General features: G+C 37.7%; 1 protein-coding gene across 1 annotated transcript in view; it reads right to left on the minus strand.

The window, feature by feature from the left end:
* The window catches only part of LMO1 (LIM domain only 1), a 115,665-nt gene that overhangs the window by 9,607 nt on the left and 84,386 nt on the right, over nucleotides 1–21,672 (minus strand). Inside the window, exon 3 of the mRNA XM_015812230.1 lies at nucleotides 6,053–6,178. Coding sequence (XP_015667716.1) covers nucleotides 6,053–6,178 — 126 coding nt within the window. The remainder of the gene's footprint in view (nucleotides 1–6,052; nucleotides 6,179–21,672) is intronic.

Below are 21,672 nucleotides of genomic sequence, written 5' to 3' on the forward strand. Positions count from 1 at the left end.
GACAGTAACACTAACAGCACACTGCAGCAGATAATTAATGGAAACAGAGTGCTGAAGTAGTTTTGAATTTGTGCGTGCGCATGTGTTTTTTAAAAAAAGCACTGTGCTAACAGCTCAGACAAGTATCTGGAATGGTTTAATTTCTGACTGCACATCTGTGTGACATATTAGAGGAAATAAACCATTCAAAAAAGCACCTTTGGGCAGAGGTGGGTGAACTTAAAAGTTTGTAAATTAACTTTAGCTCAGGGTAAAGAGTAATTGAGTTTGGTTTTTTTCACCTTTTTCCTGCCAGATACAAGAAACATATTTATAGTGTGGTCGTAAACACATTTTTTAGATAATGCTACAGTATATAACACGTATATACTGATACTGTCAGTTCATTGTTTTTCCATTTCTGGAAATCAAATTCTACAGATAAATCTAGCTCTTGTTCATTTAGTATATGGAATGATTGGAAGATTCCTTGTGTACTTGAAAAGGAGGCTTCTGTTCAAACCTACGTGAAGTGCAGGTGAAATGAAATGCTATTATAATCTGAAAAATGGTAAAAAAAATCTGGCTTTATTTTGTTCTGCTTTGTATCTACTCTATCCAACACACCCAGAGGCATTTTTATTTTTATTGCCAGTTCTTAGAAACTTGAGATCTCATAGGCAAAGTGCAAGGACAGGGAGAGAAGAAAAATATTTTTTTTTCCTTTACACCCAACAACTATCATTGAGTCCTTTTCTCCACATAACCCTGGCAAACATAAATATATTTAAAATCAAATTTACTAATTAGACCTTAAAATATTTCTAGTATTTTCCAAGAAAGGTACTTATTGTACCAACTCCCTTCCCCACCCAAAAAACCAAAAAACTTAAACACAACACCCTCTATTTGAACCCACTAGATGTCACTATAGCCTCATCAGAATAGCCTATCAAATCGGACAATTTGATTGAGTGTACCTGCCTCTTTCAAAATGAAAGGCAGCCTATTCTAAACAAATAATGCCAGCTTTGTGCTTGTTCCAGTCCCTTCAATAAAGCCACCCAAAATGACAGCATGTTCTCACTCATGCTCTAACTTCTATTGTAGTCAAAAAGAAATGACTCTGATCATGTTAAAAAGATAAATCACTCCACAAGAGGGGGCCAGAAGAGACGGAAGCAGAAGACCCATGGCTTCTTAATGGCAGATATGTAATTCTAATGCTCCTTGTGAGTTAGCAGTAAGCATCCTTCTTGCAGTGCTTGCATAACAGAGCTATCTAAACAAGAAGAAAAGAGTTCTTGTTGGCTGCAGACTTGATGTGCCCCACAGATATCAGGACTGTCCATGTTTACAGATCCACAACTCAGTTTCCATGTAATACAGACTCCCAGTTATATGCAGGGGTGGGTAAAAGCAGTGACTTGGACAGAACAGTTGTCTTCGCCAATGTGTGACAGGGAGGCAGAGGACCATCAGTATAGACCGATTTCTAGTGATTACACAGAGACCATTCAGTTTCTAATGTGCAAAATAGCCAAGACATTGAATTATTTAGCCTGCTCACAACTTGTTTTAATTTACTAAATCCTACTTCTCCTGCTGTAAACAAGCAACAGCGTTCCAAAACACTGCCCATGTTTGAGATACTATAAGCATAAACTTGATTATCTGGATTGAAATGATAATTTAAATAAATAAATAATCCCTCGGAATTATGGTATTTCAACAGAAGACTTTGGGAATCCCAAAAGGAGGATGGCAAACTCCTGTTTGGTTTCCCTGGAATGGTAAATGAGAAGCTGACTGCATGTTGGAGGTACAGTTTGTCCTCCATTAATGATGATAACTGGGACTGTGAACTCTGTTGCTAAGCAACACATTTGTAAAGTGTTATGTCACGTGACCATGCCAACTTAATGATGGAAGAACTGGAAGTTCCAGTTTTGGTCATTAGGCAAATCCCGCAGGTTCATTAGGTACCTCATGTGATTGCCATTTGGGATCGGCTTCCCAATTGGCTTTGCTTGTCGGACACTGGCAAATGGTGATAATATGACTGCGGGATGGTGCAACCATCCACTGTGAGCCAGTTGCAAAGCACCCGATCATGATCATGTGACTACAGAGACCTTACAGTGGCTGCAGCTTCAAGAACTGGCCACAAGCCTCTTTGTTCAGTGCCATAACTTCGAATAGTAATGATGAAATGGTCATTAACTAAGGACTATTTATAATTGATTCTAGGATGAAAAGCACCCAAAATTATAACTATTACTCTTTGGTGAGCTGCTTCAGATTAATTATCACTTTTTGTTTCTTCTTCTTTTTGTTATTGTTAATCCTTTCCAAGGCTATAATATTTATTTTTATTTATTTATTAAATTTATGTGCCGCCCATCTCACTGACTAGTGACTTTGGGTCTTTTTAAGGTATGGGGGATCAGAGCCATATATTTAATGTTCACGTACGATTGCACCACAGATTTATGTAATGATATGACATTATTAGAAGTTTCTTCTTCCTTGTTCCCTTTCTTGTTCTGCCCATCCCACATACAGAATTTGCCTTTTCCAACTATATATTATAATTATTTAGTGCTCAGTTGTTTCTCTGGGGGGTGGGGTTGAGATGGGGAAGGATCAAAAAAAAGTCAAGAAAGTGGCTGTGACCGCACAATCGAAGCCCTGCCCTTTTGAAAGTGCATGCAATATTTACACCTGTGCAAAAGGACAGAACTTCAATTATGCTTTTGCAATCCCCACCTTGACGTTCTTTGGTCTCCCCTGCAGACATCCCTATAGATGTTCTTTATTTGGAAGGCTCACACAGCATAAAATGCTACGGGCACTCATTAATATCTACAATGAAGTCTTGTTGGCTTTTATACAAGCTAGAATTGTATTAGTTCTTTGTCCGGCCTCCTATGGGAGGCATCCATTGTATGAAAGATTTACTGTGGCCAGCTCTGGCATTTAAGGCACAGGAAGACCCAACAGCTAATCTTTTTAAATGATATTGGTGAGAGGGGGGGTGTAACTATCCAAAGGACTCACAAGTTGAAGGTTCCAGATGAGGAATGCACAAAGGAGAAGTGTTGTCATCCTTTAGGATTAACTCTGAGGTCATCTCCTTTCTGCTTTGTTCCAGAAAGATGGAGTACCTCTATATTTTATCAATTTGTTTTAATCTGGAAGGGAATTTAACCAGTTTATGATTTTTATTTTCCATTCCAATAACCCTTCAAACTTTTTGGTTGAATGGCTAGTAGTATGTCACCTGCTCCATTTTTTCTTTGAAAGCAAATACAGATATCCATGAAAATGCCAGAATCTCGCATCAAATAGTTCTTGCTAGCTTTTCCACAGAGCTCAGTTCAAAAACTATTCTCCCATCTTCTTGCTCTTGAATGATTCTTGAAGCATTGCAGAAAAAATTGGAAATGCATCAATAAAAGAGAAAAAATATGGTTTAAGTTAATCTACAGTTCTAGGAAGTCTGCATGTACAATGTATAGTTCAAATTTAATAAACATAATTTATACCCACTTCCCATAGATGGAAAGTACATGACAGGTGACCACTTGATCTCCTATAATCTGTTGCCAAGTGATAAGTGTTGACAGACAATTCCAAGGATCCTGAGAGTTGGACAAATACAAATTTTAAGAGAGGATTGTCCAGTGTTCAATCTGAAATTTGAAACAGACCTGCTTCACCCAACAACTTTCCTTACTGCATAAATAGTTCCCAATTTTCCATTTCTATGTCCACATATTCAGAGCCCTCAACTACAACTACCACTACCCAAGAAAGAATGTCTGATTTTTAAAAACGTCCTCTAAATTGGCTTGAAATTATAATTCGGGTTATATTCTCTGAAGTGTCAATATCCAAATAATCCCTGGATGAGGACAAAAACCTGCCTTTGCTACCATCTGGTTGTTAACTGGAATTTTGAACTCTACTGTAAGGAAGGACATAGGGAGTGGTATTATAATAAACATGAAACAAGAAACACAGGTGTTAGTACTTCTTGTATTTCTTCATTCAATTGCTTGGAAACTCAGATATATTTTTCTTAGTGAAATGTTGGAAATTAAGAACACCATGCTCCAAGTTAGTATTATTTTCAAGTCTAGTTGCCAATCAAAGACACAAAAGTTATTTTCAGTTTTATGTATGCATAAAGACGAAGAAATATAGAGGGAACCTCTTTTTCTTCCCGCATTGTTTTAAACCTTCCAGTAGAGGGCTGCCATTCTGACAGTCCAATTTTGCATTTCTCTTCAGAGATACTGAATGAGATTTCCTCCTAGATCAGGGGTGTCAAACTATATCGAAACCGCGCCCACCCCATTGCCAGCAATGGAAAAAAAGTTGTGATACGTCACCACACGTCATGATATGTCACGACACGTCATGTGACGTTGCGAGTTTGACACCCCTGTCTTAGATGATTGAATACAAGATTGCAGTCTTAATCTGGCTCTCCATCCTCAACGCATTTATACAAATTAGGTTTGGTCCTGTTTCCAAACATTCTTTTGGATTGTGGCCCCTGGCATGACCTTCAAAGGCCAACAGTCATGCTTGCCAGGAAGAAAGTTCATAATTCTGACCTACAGAAATCATTTTTCCTCCTCTTTAGATTGTGAGTGCCAGGAAATTCTACCCAGGCTGAAAAAAAAAAGAGGAAACATAATTTCAATCTCAATGTATAGTCACGTTTAAGATGTCTTAAGATAAGATCCTTTATTAAGGATTGCCTTATATCGATAAACATAGTATTTTTCTCTTCTTATCGCCTTCACAGATAGTTGGCTGGTAGACCATATCTTGGGTGACTTAATCCCTTCTGGACAAGGAAGGGCAGGGGAATCTCTGCAGAATTGTTGTTGTAAGGATGGTAATATTTGAGGAATATGTCGAACAAATTTGTTTGGGTTGTGGCTGGGCCATGATCTTGTTCAGTTTTCTGGGGAAACTTTAATTCTATCAGTTCTGAGGAAGTGAACAGATCCCTAGGGCTTTGATTATTGCTACCTGTGTTTCAAATGTCCCTCCTGGTTGGTTAGGAACTCCAAGGAAGTAGCTGGATCCAGATGATATCGAATGCTTCCTTTGAGACGGAATGACTTTGCTCACCCTTACACCCCACATAGATAGATAGATAGATAGATAGATAGATAGATAGATAGATAGATAGATAGACAGACAGACAGACAGACAGACAGACAGACAGATAGATATGCAGTGTTTTTATAGATGTAAGCGGTACAGAAGTCAAAATATCACTATTTTTCAATCTTACACATTAGGCTTTGAAAGCTTCTATTACTAGTATCTGTGCAAAACAAAGAAACCAAGCAGATACATGAAAATCTGTGAGGCACCATCATCAATGTCATGGTGATAGAACCTTATCAGAATATCTACTTCATTCTGCCTATGATATCTGCCTTTTAGACGCATATTATATGTTCTACTTAAAAGTTATGCGGTGAGCAGACATTACTGGGGGCAATCAACAGGTTGATGGGTGAAGGTTCCCTACTAAGGCTATGTCAGACCTTATTTAGAAAAGGGCATTTCCTTTGCTTCGTCTTGATCTAACATCTGCGCCTGCCCAGTTGTGTGACTTAAGAAACTTTGGTTTTAAAAGTATTTATGCCAATGATCTTTCTACCAATGGATGCTCAGTAGACCGATGAGAAGGTTGGCTTTGAAGCTGCTCATTCGGTTGCCTCGGCTCTACTTAACGCCACCTGCTAGCCTATTTCACAGCAGCCCCAATTTCAGTGGTGGTGGGAGTCCCTTCAACAATCCAGCCTACCAGCAATTCCACACATGAGTCAGACAGCTGCAGGGAAAAGGCTCCAGCATTCAATTAACAGGTAAAATCATTTTGCCCAGCAGTAACTATCTGAGAGCCTGTGAGAAGGTGATGGAGATCAAATAGTGAAACAGACTTTACTGTTTCACAGAAGCAAAAATAGCTTGCTTTTTTTTAAAACAACAACAACAACAACAACCCAATCCATGTAAACCCCCCTCCCCATGTTCTCACCTCTGGTTGCAAAGCTGGCAGGCAAAGCAGTCCAAATGGTAAACGTTATCTCGGGCCCTCATCACCATCTCAAAGGCAGGGATCAGCTTACTGCAGGCAGCACAATTCCCAGTAGTCCCAAAGAGCCTGCCAAGGAAACACACAATCATTAGAAGCCAGTTTAATTAAATGGTGGAAGGACTAATTAAGTGAAATTAGTAGTATCAAATACTGTACTGCACCAATCAAGAGAAGTTGCCATCCCCATTTCTCTGACCAGCCAGCATGTGGGAATGGAGGCTGATCCTGCACAGGGAGAGAACTTCTGAGTCCTTTGAAGTTTTGGAGCTGCCAGCTAATTGACTGTCTAATGAAGAAACCCATTCCACATGCAGACAAAGTGCTATTTTGAGGCTCACAATGCTTCCATCAAAAACAATACCATCTTTTCAACGCAAATTAACAGTGTCTTAGCAGTACATTTTTAGAGGATTCTAGCAGCCCCTCTGTTTTCTAATTTGCTATTCCTTCATTTTCTACTGATTAGTTAGCTCTCTGGAGAAAATATGCAAGGTTCATTTTGGGGTATACATAGGACTCCTTCAAACCACTTTCCATACATGCTGCTTAATTGCTGTAGTTCTTGGATTGGTGTACCTCAACAAATCAAAATAGAAATTATATCAGAATGTTATTCACAAAGAGATCTTAAATCATTTCCAATGAAGTAGTAGATTGTAAGACAATCCTATGTGGAAGAACTATTGTGAACCATTATTGGCCATAACACAAATCAATTCCTGGTTCAAAAACACAATATTAACCTGGAACTTCATTTTTTTTCTTTAAAAAATGCTAATAAACCACACTTTCTTTCATCTAATTAAAGACTTACCTGGGCATGGCTGAATTACAGTTCTGAAATATTTTAAGAAAAATCAGCAAGCTACTCAATGCCTCAACATATGCTGGAGAAATCCGTCTATGCTGACTCCATGTAAACCACGTTCACAATAACAAGGCTCGATTATTTAACTGATAATTAATAATCTAATCTGTAAATGCTAAAACATTGTGAATTTCAGTTTGGAGCTGAATTATTTTTAATAAACTTAATGCAAAGGAAACATCTACTGTCTCTCCTCTTTTCTCTCCAAAGATTCACCTTTGCATCATTGTATTCCATATGACCTCCTTGGAGATAACTGGTAAAGACAATCCCTCCCTTGAACTGTGTGGATTTACTATCTCTTATTACATGACATTCAAACTTTCAGAACCTCCCAGAAATCCTTGAAGTTCACTGCAACATTTCTAATTCAACAGAAAGCACTACATAAGAAACCACAAGAAATCTACCGATAAGCAGTCATGATTGTTTAAACTGTGTTCCACAGACACTAGGGTTCCATAAGAATTTGATGGGTTCCACAAGGAACTAAGGGCAAAAGAAAGAATAAGAAAAGTCCATTCAGATGCAGACTATTTTCTCTCACGATAGCTTTTCCTCTTGATCATTCTAACAATGATTTTCTATCATTGTTTTTTTTTAAAAAAAAATTCATTGCAAAGCCTGATAAAGTTTGAAAACCTCCGCTCTAGTACTTTCTGCAGCTGTCAATCAAGATAGCCAATATTGGCCCTGTAGTAAGGTTAATTTTAAGTTTTACATCAACAATACAGTACATTCATACGATACATTGCTTTACTGAAAAGATAAGGGACAGACTGGGACCAAGATAATTATTTGAACTTAGTTTCTAGTGCAGCGAATCAGATTTCATTTAATGTTTTCCTTTCACGGTATATCAATAAGATCTAAGTATAACTAACTTAGATCTAATCCAGTATAAAGTGATGTATTATTTTCACGAGTGTGTGAAGGCAATAGTTTGCTGCTGTGAACCACACACATGTAATCTCTTACCTCTCCAACCTTTTTGAGATCTTGCTGTTACTTTTAAAGCAAGGTATGGAATCAGAGTTATTTTAAACTTTGGTATAGGGTTTCCTGCCTGAGCAGGGGGTTTGACTAGATGACCTATAAGGTCCCTCCTCCTCCTCCTCCTCCTCCTCCTCCTCCTTCTTCTTCTTCTTCTTCTTCTTCTTCTTCTTCTTCTTCTTCTTCTTCTTCTTCTTCTTCTTCTTCTTCTTCTTCTTCTTCTTCTTCTTCTTCTTCTTCTTCTTCTTCTTCTTCACAATTTGATGATACAGTAAAGACTGCAATAATTACCCTATGATAAGATTATGCTAAGCTGTTCTTTCAAAGAACCTAGCAAACAAAGTTAGCTGGCAGGAGGTAGGATTTTCATGCCATGCATCTTTAAAAAAAAGAAAAATAAAGAATCTACCATATTTTATCAGAAACACTGCCCAGTTTAAATCATGTTTAGAAAAAAAGAGCTCTAGAGAAGAGGAACCAGATCTTGAAGTTGCCTTTTAATGGATGCAGTATTCTACATTAAAGAGAGATATGTTGGGCTATCTAAATTCTAGTAATTTAAATAACACCACAAATATGATATAATCTCAGACCTGAAGCCATGATATAGGATTTTCCTTTCTTCTCTTAGGGAAACCCTCAGATCTGCCATCTCTGGACTCTGGAACAAAATTTAAGACTGAATAGGAAGTTACCAAGTAGAAGGAGAATCCATTCTTTGGTGAGAACAATTAACTGACAAAAATGTGCAGAAGGTATACAGATCTCCTACCTAACCTTTTTATCATTTTGTTCCATGATGCATTTCCTATTTTGTAGTGCCTTTGCTTTTGAGTTGATGCTTATGTTATCCCTTTTGTAAACTAGGATATTTTAAAGAACTTTTAAAAATGTCAAATTGTTTGCCAGGCACACACTTAAGTTGCTATGTTCTGATTGGTAAGGTGTGTCTGAAATACTTGACATTTCTTTCTGCCCTTGTGAAAATGAATGCAATTGATTGTGAAAAAAACAGAGAGATCTTAAGGCTGTGATCTTAAACCCACTGGAAAAGAAGTCTCTTCACCTGCATCAATTAAATACCCCTGACTTTAGATTGAATCAACAGATATCTAAGTATTCTTGGACTGAAAGAGAATTAGATCTAAAGACCTATAGGCTCCTTTGAGTTAATTCCTGGTGACATCAAGGATATTTCCAGCTTATTTTCTTGCCCACCAAATAGAAATGGTTTCCATTACTTCTTCCAGGACCTCCAAGTCTAGCCTAGAGCCCCGATATTCTAACTGTTTTCATCCAAGAAATAACCAGGCCTAATACTTATCTTCCAAGTCCAGATCAGGTTGTCCTGCTGAAACCACCAACAGAGATCTAATTCTGATAGAAGCCTATATTGGTTGAAACTGTTTTACATACTTTTACAAGCATGATTGTTACTGAGGTGTATCCCAAACTATATTTCCCTGACACGGGAAACGATGTGCAAAGCATGCAGGTAGCATTTCATACCATACTTCCTCATCTGTATGGCGTGGCCAACTCAGCACAGCCAATTTGCTGTGGCCAACTTGCTGCAGCTAAATCATTGTGGGATAACTTGTCATGGCCAACTTGCCATAGGACAACTCACCGCAGGACAAGAGTTACACTAATATTGAAGAAATGGTGGAATAGAATCATTAAAGAAAGGATGCAAAAGGAGGGACAAAATAAAATGTGAATGACAAAAATTAAAGTAATTTTTAAATTATTTTAAATCTTTAAATTGAATTGTTGAATTGTCCCGCAGTAAGTTGTCCCGCAGTGAGTTCGCTATGAAGAGTTGGGTATTCTGAGATGACTGTGGTGAGTTGACCATAGTTAGTTGTCCCACCATGAGTTGGCTGTGGAGAGATGGCCATGCCGAGTTGACTGTGATGAGTTGACCATGGCAAGTTGTCCTATCGTGAGTTGGCCATGGAGAGCTGGCTATGATGAGTTGACTATGGAGAGTTGGCCATGGAGAGTTGTCCCACTGTGAGTTGGCCATGGAGAGTTGGCCATGCCAAGTTGACTGTGGTGAGTTGGCCATGGTGAGTTGGCCACACCAAGTTGTTCCATTCCATCTCTGCAACCTGCACAACCCCTTCCCTAAAACATTACAAACACCACCACCCAACTTTGAAGTTGGTTTGTCTTGAAGTTCTTAGTTTTATCCACTCCCAGATTGACTTCTCTCTCTAATCATAATTAAATACAGGCTTGAGCAATTTTGTCACATTCAAAATGGTATATATAAATATTTTTTAGGAATGTGGGTTAAAAAATTAATTCTAGAGCTACTAGTATTCAGTTTAATCTTACAAAACAAACCTGTTCTTTTAACTGCCTTTGCTCTTTAACTACTTTCAACTACAAGTAGTCCTCGACCACAACTGAGCCGTCATAAATATGAAACAGTTCCCAAGCATCCACATTTTGATCATGTGACCATGGAGATGCTTGTTTGTAAGTGTGTAAATGTTTGTAAGTGTGGAAAAATAGTCATAAGTCACTTTTTTGCAGCGATGTTGTAACTTTGAACCATCACTAAATGAACTGTTGTAAGTCGAAGACTACCTGTACTAGGTGAGATGGCTTAGTACTGACTCCAATTTATGACTGGAGAGCTGACAAACGGTCTGAAAGCGTGAAATTTGAATAGAAAAATCTGTGAGATAGATCCTTAGTTTCCTTGGGAGCTTAGCTTGTACTTCAGAAGACCTCAAAAGCCATGTATCATTAACTCCTCTATTCAAGGCTGAAAATCTACATCAGACTCTTCCACTGACCCATTTCCATTATAAGATTTACCATGAGATTTGGAGGAAAACATTTTTCTTGGCTATTGTTGTTTTTTTTTAAATTTCTAACTAGCTTATAGCCATAGGATTGTTTTGGTGACCTTCCTTCCAAGTAATAAGCAGTTGCAACCCTGGTTTCAAGATCAGCTAACTGCTACCACCTATCAGGTTGTGTGAGGGAAGTCAAACTTGGTTTTACTTCCCCAGGAACAATTTATCTTTGGAGAAAAATGTCACATCTCCAAATATCACTCTAAATCATGAAAAACAAAACCTAGAACATTTTGAGTGAGATAATCGCACTTGCACAAGCAGTTTGACCTCAAAACTTTTTATCTTCCAATTACGAGTCAGTAAAGATGTCCCTCACGGTTTTATTAATACAGATGATGTAACATTATTATTAGGATAATCTTAATGTTTGGGTCTTGAATAAGCACATGCTTATAAAAATCTCCTCTTTTCTTCTATCTTTTAAGTGTAGTTCACTCCTTTATCTTAAAATGAAACATCTATGGAAACAAAAGAAGAGAGCACACATGGCATTTATCTTGTCAGCTGCAAAATTTGTACTTTTTTCATGCAGTTGTCTGGCTCTATAAGACACTGTTGAGGGACAAAGTCTCTTAAAAGGTATAAAAAAAGTTTGTCAACGTGCCATCACTCTATTTCCTGGCAAACGTGACAAAGAGTTTCATGTTTAAAATCAAAATGCTACCCTTTTGATCTTTAGAGCATCCGTGTAAGTTAGATTACCATTAAAAACCGCTGCCCTATATCCAAATGGGAAAATTAGAAGCAAGCTAATCCCAGATTTGTTCAGACTGCAGTGCCACTCCGTGTGTGAACATTAAAAAAAAATCCATTATTCATTAGCATCACAGTTGTGTGGAGCTCAATCTAGATTAAACAAAATAAAGAGACCCCCAGACAGCACCATCTGCATTGTTAAACAGGCATTTTTCGTCACCAAGTGAATTAGCGGCTTTTCTAAATGGAAATGAGAAGTTTGGACAGATGTTCACTTAACTATTTAAACAGTTCATCTTAAGAAACACGAAAATGTATTTGATCCTGGATTCACCTGCCTCCTTCCAGGGGCTTTGGAGGTGGGGAGAGAGAGACAGAATTAAACAGCTTTGAGTGTTTGTATAAGATTTAAGGCTTCTATTCTGTCCAGATTCAATCATGTTACTTTTTTTCTTGTTTGTAACAAATGGAGCTCCAAGCTAGTCAAGAGTGCTAATCTTGGCCTTCAGTTTGAATACTGTTTTCCACCTTTTCATATATGAACATTTCACAATTGTTCTTGCACTACAAGTTCAAGGCCTCTTTTCAGAGAAAGCCATAAATGGTGCAGTTCCTGGTATTTAAGGAAGCAGCAACAATATGCAAAGAGAACTGGAGCTGTAGAGGACTTTTGACTTCTTTGTACCCCTCTGCCCCGGAACAATTCTGATCAGCTAAATGCCTATTAACTAAGCTAGATAGATTAATTCCTTTGGAACAAGTGGATTGTGTTCTTTGTTAATTATTCTTGATCCCTCCATCTTTATGGATAATAAATTAAGGACCATAAGTGCCTTCTCCTCACAGAGCCTGAGTTCACATGATGTATTCAACCCCATTAAATTTAACCACAATGGGTGGCTTCACACTTTGTGCTAAGCCATACATCATGTTTTTTTAATCCAAACTGGTTGTGCTCAGACAAACCAGTCACATTATAGTTTAGTGTGACTTGGATCTTCAGTTACGCTATCTAATGGGAAGAAAAATTTGCCTTTTTTCATTTTCCTGCTAGCATTTGCAATCCGAAGAAAAGCCATTCTGGAAATATAGGAGAATCTCTAGGCTACATTAGGAGGAAAACTCAGGAAGGTATCTTTCCATAGAGTCCAGCGAATAGCTTTCTCTTGGGATCATCCAAGCCATGATGATTTATCCTAGAAGATGAGATAAGGTTAGATTTTGTGTTAATAATAATATAATAATAATGATAAAGTTGGAAGGGACATTGGAGGTCATCTAGTCCAACCCCCTGCTCAGGCAGGAAACCCTATACCATTTCGGACAAATGGCTGTCCAGTTTCTTCTTAAAAACTTCCAGTGTTGGTGCATTCACCGCTTCTGGAGGCAGGTTGTTCCACTGGTTAATTGTTCTAACTGTCAGGAAGTTTCTCCTTAGTTCTAGGTTGCTTCTCTCCTTGGTTAGTTTCCACCTGTTGCTCCTTGTCCTGCCTTCAGGCACTTTGGAAAATAGCTTGACTCCCTCTTCTTTGTGGCAGCCCCTGAGATATTGGAACACTGCTATTATGTCCCCCCTCATCCTTCTCTTCGTTAAACTAGACATACCCAATTCCAGCAACCGTTCCTTATATGTTTTAGCCTCCAGTCCCCTAATCATCTTTGTTGCTCTTCTCTGTACTCTTTTTAGAGTCTCAACATCTTTTTTACATCGTGGTGACCAAAACTAGATGCAGTATTCCAAGTGTGTTCCGAATGTCTGTGATGCAGTTCTTAGATTAAAAACAAAATCATGCATTTGAGCATTCTGGCCAAGATATTTTAGTAATGTGAACGTTAGAAATAAAATGGGAGAAAAATGGGTTAAAATAGCCGTTTAAAGGCATGCATAATGAATTTTCATGTTTTAAAAAATCCATGAATGAGTAAAGAGAGCAGAAAAGATTAATGAATTTGGTGTGCACAATGGACTTAGACTGAAAACAAACTTAGTTCTACCAATGACTATGATTATTTGACTGGATCTCCATTTAATAGAAGTGTTCTTTCCACAGAATTCTAATAGACTTTCAGAATAAGGCTGTCTGCAGGTGGGGGTCAAAAAAGATGATGGTGGCCATGACACCAGAGGCCATGGTGTAACCAAACCTCTGCTTGTCTATGGAGATTCTCTCAATCATCCAGCTCATGGTTGCCCCAAACGTGGTTTTCAAAAGGCAACTGGACTTTCTTCTTCTTTTTCCTTGTAAACATTTTGCTTCTCATCCAAGAACAGAAGAAACTTCTTGGGTGAGAAGTGAAACATTTTCAAGAAAAAAGTCCAGTTGCCTTTTAAAATGCCCCTTTGGGGTCAAACCTCTGCTTGATTTTTATGTGAACTGCATATATAGAGAGAGTTCCAATTGCACTGTTGTAGCTAGCATCCTGACTTTTTTGCCCATACCTTATGGACACCACTATTTCAGAGTATATGCAAAAAGGAATGACCATCACTCATATATTCTATGATTCTCTATAGGGAATTAATGGATTACAGCTGGAGCCAGAGTCTTGTAGTAGCTTCATCATGGATGAAAAGACAGACAGATAAACCTTGCTAGCCTCGAATCTTTCCTTTGCTTCTGCTTTTTTAATTTCCCTGCTCTGCTTTAAAACTTAAGACTATGGAACTATGGAACAGAGACCAAACATTTTAATCTCAGGATTTATTTATATTCTTAAAAATGATTGAGGACTCCAAAGAGCTTTGGTTTATATAAGTTATGTCTATTGTAATTACCAAATTAAATTAAAACTAAAAAACTAAATTTAACTAAATTAAAACTAAAAAATAAATAAATCAGTTTGTGGATTCCCCTGAAAGGGCCTTAGGGGCACCCAGGGATCTCCAGAATATACCTTTTTGAAGAACCATTGATCTAAAAGATTGCCATCTCCTTCCAACTTTATGGGGTTAAAAAATACATAAAAGTAACTCCTAAACCCAAATTAGAAGAACTCGTTCTGTGGCAAGGTACAGCTTCTGCCACCAAGTCCATTTCTAATGGAATATTGGTAGACAAAAGCTTGGATTTTTTAAAAAAAATATTAAAATGCTATTAAATTTATGCCATTCCCAAATCAAACTAAAGGGTGGGAATGGAGGGGGAAAATCCTTAATTCCCATGAGTCATATTTCATAGGACATTCATCTTCTCATTCCTAAAGCCAAAACATTTTCCTTCAATCTATCATGAAATCCTCAATTCTTAGTGTGATCCCAATAGGAAGGAAATGAGTTGGAGATACGAGTGGCTTTTATTAGCATTTTAAAACGTTTTTTTTTTTTTTTGTAAAATAAAAGTTGGCAAGCAGCAATTTTTTAAGTACAGATTTATTTTCTCTTATGTAGCATGAAGGCCTAGCCAGCTTGTAAATAAGCTTAGGCTATGCAGATTTAAAATTTAACACAATTAAACTTTTACCCTGTGGTAGTAATTACGTTTAATGGCTCTTACCCTGAACTTAACCATGTCTATTGTTGTCAGCCAATCTGAAAGCAGGAGTTTAGCCAAGGACAATTTTCTGTAGTTTATAGGCACACTAAAATCCTGCAAGACCAGAATCTCATTGGCTGCTGATGTCATTGTGTATAGTAGAAATTAAAGCTAATTGGCACAAGGACTGGCAGTGAATACGAATGAATTGATGGGAGAAAATGGAATAAAAGCAAGCACACTTAGTGGCGTGTGACTGTCGAAGGCAGCTTCTCATTTAAAGACTTCTTTGTTGGTAATTATAGCCGCCATCTTCTGTTCAGCACTTCGTCTTTTTCAGGCCAGGGGTACTTTCCAATAGTGGGCAGGCATCTTTGTTCAACGTTTTATACTTTGTCTAAAATGATAGGCCTGTGAGAGCATTTAAAGGAGCTGCTCCTTTATTCCAAGGAAGATGGGCTTCTTACTGAGGTCAAGCAACTTTTCAAACTCCATTCAACAGGAAAACTGCCTCGCCTTTCTTCTCAGTCTCTTACTTCTATGCAAATTCCCCTTGAGACTATTAAGGGGTGAGGGGAAGAAGCACGAGCATGACCAAAGAAACAAGCTGGCACTGCAGCCACCAAATTTAGTTTCCAACCATTCTGCCCATGTGTTGCATGTGGAATATATATGAATACTGTGCATGATTGCAGCTGCCATCTTGATTTTTTTGATCCCCTCTGTGGACCCCCTCTGTTTCCTATTTTTCTTTAATTGAACACTTTTTAAATTGAATACATACTTCCCTCCTCACTCTATATAATCAATTTTTCTCTCTTTCTCTCTATTTCTCCCACCCTCTCTCACATACACATATCTACAAGAAATAACATGAAGAATAAAATAATACAATATTTTTTTTTAAAAAAACTAAGAGTTTGAATTCTCATGGATATTACAGCTTTCTAGCATACTGTAAATTAGTTGTAAATAGTTAACTATACTGTACATATTATATGACATAAAAGATTAAGAACCACTATTAAACCTGAACTAAACTTGAATCTCAAGGATCATATTTAAGAATTCAGTACATCCAATTCTTATTATTAAGAATCTGTTGTACTTGGTCAGCATCCAAACTGAATGAATAAATGTTTTTTAAGTATCTCACTCAATCAAAGTATAAATTCTATGCATTGATAACACCAAATCACCAAAACACCATTCTTTAGCCATAATCTAATCTTGATAGATTATGGTTAAAGAATGGTTTCCAGTTTGAGCTGCAATCTGTGTCATATGTACTTTTAAATTATGTAGTTATTCTGAACATCAAAGAGTATTTCCACCAGTTGGTTAGCTGCTTTCCATTAAGGGATCAAATGACTTTTCAGGTCAGAACTCCTGACTGCAAATTATTTTTCAATGTAAAATAATTTCTAACTACAGCTGTCATGTGTAGGTATATATTTATTGTAACTGGAATAGTTGTCATTAGCTCATGAGTCCATGAACAACAACAACATAATAATCATCATCATCATCATTGGAAGGGATCTTGGAGGTCATCTAGTCCAACCCCCTGCTCAGGCAGGAACTCTAAACCATTTCAGACAAATGGCTGTCCAGTTTCTTCTTAAAGACTTCCAGTGTTGGAGCATTCACAGTTTCTGGAGGAAGGTTGTTCCACTGATTAATTGTTCTAACTGTCAGGAAATTTCTCCTTAGTTCTAGGTTGTTTCTCTCTTTGATTAGTTTCCATCGTTGCTTCTTGTCCTGCCTTCAGGTGCTTTGGAGAATAGCTTGACTCCCTCTTCTTTGTGGCAGCCCCTGAGATGTTGGAACACTGCTATCATATCCCCTCTAGTCCATCTCTTCATTAAACTAGACATACCCAATTCCAGCAACCGTTCCTTATATATTTTAGCCTCCAGTCTCCTAATCATCTTTGTTGCTCTTCTTTGTACTTCTCTTTCTAGAGCCTCAATATCTTTTTTACATCATGGTGACCAAAGCTGGATGCAGTATTCCAAAACTCCCAGTCTTCCAATGAGGGCTGGGAGTTTGTATACATGAATCATGGGAACTGATGTTGGGGTCTATGTGAAGATGATTCTTGTACAAACAAGGCAGAGATAATGATCACTGGAAACATGGGTATCTCCAAAATGGATTAGAGGGACAATGTACCTCAATGTGCAGATCTAACTCAAGTACCCAGTGGGATACTTTGCATAATGATTTTACCACATATGCTATTTGGACTTCAACAGGGCATTTCTAGGAAACAATTTTTGGAATATCACCTATTCCAGTTCTTCTTAATGTTTCTCCCTGTTCCTTTTAATTTCTATCAAAAATCCAAAGCCGCCTCCTAAGAAGAGACCTCATGCTCTGCTTTATTCCTTAGCATCCTTCCACTTGAAAGTTCTCAGCCTAGCTAAGAATCACAGCAGAGAAATCCTGACTCTGGAAAATTGCTGCCAGTCGTACCACTGGATACCTGATTCAATTCAAATATTCATTATCATGGTCACTGAGCAGCCTTACAAAAATTAATAATTATAAACAGAGGCATATTAACACAACAGGCAAGGTAACAGGAGATAAGCGACAAGTCGGTTTGCCTTCTCAAACTTCTAATAACCTGCTACAGCCAAATATAGAACTGCCAGCAAAACAGTATGTGGGAGAGAGTGAGAAAAGAAATGAAATGGGTGTGTGTGTGTGGGGGGGGGGTATCATTTAACTGTATGCTAGTTGTTGGCAAATTCTGCTTGCTGTCATGGAGAATTTGGCTACACTGACAATCTTAGAGACTCCGTTGCACAAAAGATGCTGTACATAAAACTCATCCAAGCAAAAAAAAAATTGATAAGAGGAATTATTAAACTGTTGCATAAGCTTCTATATAAAACACTGTATAATAAAACTTTTGACAATCCCCAGAAGGATATAATAATAGTTTTTTAAACACACTTTTGAGATTTGCTGAAAGTAAAATAGTGAAAGTGAAAGGCATGCAAGTCTTATGATGTATAAGTTACCAATCAGTTGGTTCCATAACTGAGCATAGGGGAGAATTTTGCAATATTCAGAATGAGATTTCATTATCCTCCAATCTTAATCTGAGCCTGTTTGAGAACTACCTTATCCATCTTATACCCGAAGATCAACAGCACAGCCATTTTTCATCAACTCTCCACATGGAAGAGGTCTGACAGTTTTCCATCATGGTTAGCAAGATTAATTTTTATGGGTGAAAAATTATCTAAAATGGGCTGTATCTTTGTCTCATCCTCTATTTGCATGTATCAATAGAAGAGAATCCCATTTGGTAAACAATGAGCCCTCCCACCAAAATTTCTTCAGATGTGTACACTAAATAGTCTCTTACATATTAACATTCATGCAGAGGCTTCATTCCATTCCATTTAGAAGCTGGATTAGCACCTTGACCTCAAATAGTTTTATGATGAAAAAAATAGAGGTTTCTTTTTACTCTTCTGAAATTAATACCTTTACATATTTGGGAATTCTGAAAAGTATAAGATATACAGCTGCTGCATTTCCATGTGGCACAAAAGCAGTCCCAAACACTCAAAACATATTAAATGCTGAGTAGTATAACCATCACTTCTCTAAGCCCATTCTTGTTCTTCTCTGGGTGGTCATGCTCTACATCTCGTCACAGTTAATTTGCAGAGGACAATCAATGCTCTTAAGCGCTCTTCTAAACCCTGTTAGTAATGTGGATCCTTCTCCTCTTGGTAGACTCCTTTGTTGGAGAGCTATTTAAACAGAGGCGGTTGAGGGTGGTGTAGTAGTGGATTTCTGCACTGGGCAAATATTGAACTTGATGATTTCCAAGATTGCTTTCAATCTTCACATTCAATGACTGTAAGACTTGGAGAGAGGAACCATATCCACCTTCAATAGGATGATTTTTTTTCCCATTAAAAAACAGTGGAATATCAGCCTCCCACACACCCTGGAAAATGGCATACAGCTAGAGAGGGCTCAGGATTCAATTGTATTATAACCAGTGGTGGGATTCAGCTGGTTCGCACCACTTCGGCAGAACCAGTAGCTAATTTTTGTTGCCCAGGCCCAGAATGGACTTCCGGAAGCGGCATCCACACAGAGAACCGGTTGTTCACATATTTGAATCCCACCACTGACTATAACTAGTTTCCCAAAAATTGTAGTTGGTTGCCTGCCATTATTAAGTGCTGTCAAGTAGTTTGAACTATTCCTTTTTTACATTTTTTTTTGTAGAATTTAAAAATATCTTTTTATAAGTGTACTCCCTTTTGTTCAAGCATCATCCAGTAAAGAAAATGCGCTGAGTCAACATAACAATGGCCTTGTTATGTTGGCACATTTGTGATCAATCCATCATTTTGGTCCATTTATTTGTTCATGTTAATAATTGCTGCATAATCTAAATCAGTCCTTCATATCAGAATACAGAGTTGAAACTCACTTGCAAATTTAACATACTACGGGAGGTTTACGTAACAGAGTTGAAACTCACTTGCAAATTTAACATACTACGGGAGGTTTACATGCAGTCAATATTGCTTACGTTAGCTCCCATCCAATCCCATCTATCAGCCATTAAAAAAAAAACCTACTACATTGCTACCTGTTTGCACCACATGAACATGTGTATAGCTTTATTTCATATCATTTGACTGATAGATTATCAAAAAAACCAAACAAACAAAAAAAAAACAAATTATCCTGAAGGTATACTTAGCATTTATTATTTGGTCCTTCCTTGGCATTAAAATCTTCACTCAGAATCAGCAAAAGACATAATCCTGCCAATGTAAGTATATTTAATTTGATACTCAAAACTTGCAATTTGAAGATAAACATTACAAGGAGCCTGTTTGGTTAGCCCCTTCCCAAACTTAAAACTGTTGCTACGGGAGAGAAAACAATAGCCATTTCATCTAGCATCCAAACATTGTTCTAAAAGGGATGAACATTGAATTCTATCTTGGTCTCTCAGCTTGCAATGTTCCATGACATCAAAATGAGGAATGCTGTATGAGACTGAATGTCAGTCAGAAGGTAATCACAATCTCCTTTTGTAGTACACATTTTATAGTCTCTTTACCAGAATCTGTGGATCCTTATAGAGGGATCCTTGCCTGCATTAACAGAGGGATAGAAATGTAGATAGAAGATCATGTGAAGTGTTAGTACTGCTTTATAAAACCTTAGTAAGACCCCACCTGGAATATTGCATCCAGTTTTGGTCACTACAATATAAAAAATATGTTGAGACTCTGGAAAAAGTGCAGAGAAGAGCAACAAAGCTGATCAAAGACCAGGAGACTAAAACATACAAAGAACGGTTGCAAGAACTGGGCATGGCTAGTCTAGTGAAAAGAAGGACTAGGGGTGACATGATAGCAGTGTTCCAAAATTTGAGGGGTTGCTACAAAGAAGAGGAGAGAGGGGTCCACCTACTTTGCAAAGCACTAGAAGGCCAGACAAGAAACTAATCAAGGAGAGATTCAATCTAGAGATGAGGAGAAATTTTCTGACAGTGAGAACAATCAACCAATGGAACAGCTTGCCTTCAGAAGTTGTGCTCCATCACAGGAGGCTTTTAAAAAGAGATTGGACAACCATTTGTCTGAAATGGTATTGGGTCTCCTGCTTGAGCAGGGGGTTGTACTAGAAGATCTCCAAGGTCCTACCAACTCTGTTATTCTGTTATTCTCTTATGTCTTCTCAGCCTTCTAGTAATACCAGTGAATGGCACTATAGGGAATTTATATCCACCTTTCAATTAGTACTCGATCCATTTGGATCTATTGCAGCATGTGTTTAGTCTACATTTATTTATTTGTCATTTTATTTACATATCAAACTTCTTAATTGCCCATCTCTCTCCTAGAGGGGCTCTGGGCAGTGTACAATTTAATCAGTATAAGAACATATTTTAAAAATGAATAATTTAAGGGTTTTTTTAAAAAAATGTAAAACATTATAAAATTACAAAAAGTGGAGAGATCTAAGATGAGGAGACTAGGAGTTGTTAATTGAGGCAGGGAGGTGTTCTCATGGGGCCAGTCAGCTGAATGGCTGTGTGGGCACCTGTGCCTGCTCTGTAAGGCTACATGGCTAGGTTTTGATCCCTTTGTGGAAGGCCAAGAGATTGGGGACTTTTCTCAAATCTGAGGGCAAGATGTTCCGCAAAGCAGGGAGAGCTGCTTTGTGAAACATCTATATGCTATATGATTTTTGCAAAATATATGAAACCATCCAAAGTATATATTTGTAATAAAGGCATTACTGTCATCTTTCTGTTATAGGTTTAATTCAGTTATGTTAGAAAATAAAAGACATGGTGCTCGTTCTGTAATAATACAACCAAAAATTCTAAACAACTCAATATTTTCATATCCCCCTCCCTTTTTCTTATGTGTCTTGATGTAGGACTAGTCCTGCACCGAGATTCTTCCAGATCTTGGTCTATGTGGTAGAACCCAGAGCTCTTGCAATTGGCAATTTCAGCCCTCCCAGAGAGCAGGAAAGGGATAGTATGGTAGAGAACTGCAGAAATGACCTTGGAAAAGGAATGAGGCAACAGTTAGCACAACATGATTTAAGTCCAGCAGAAAAGGGAACATTAGAAAGAAGCTTTAC

Source organism: Protobothrops mucrosquamatus, unplaced genomic scaffold (assembly GCF_001527695.2).
Source record: "Protobothrops mucrosquamatus isolate PMUCROS unplaced genomic scaffold, P.Mucros_1.0 scaffold_5, whole genome shotgun sequence".
NCBI lineage: Eukaryota > Metazoa > Chordata > Lepidosauria > Squamata > Viperidae > Protobothrops > Protobothrops mucrosquamatus.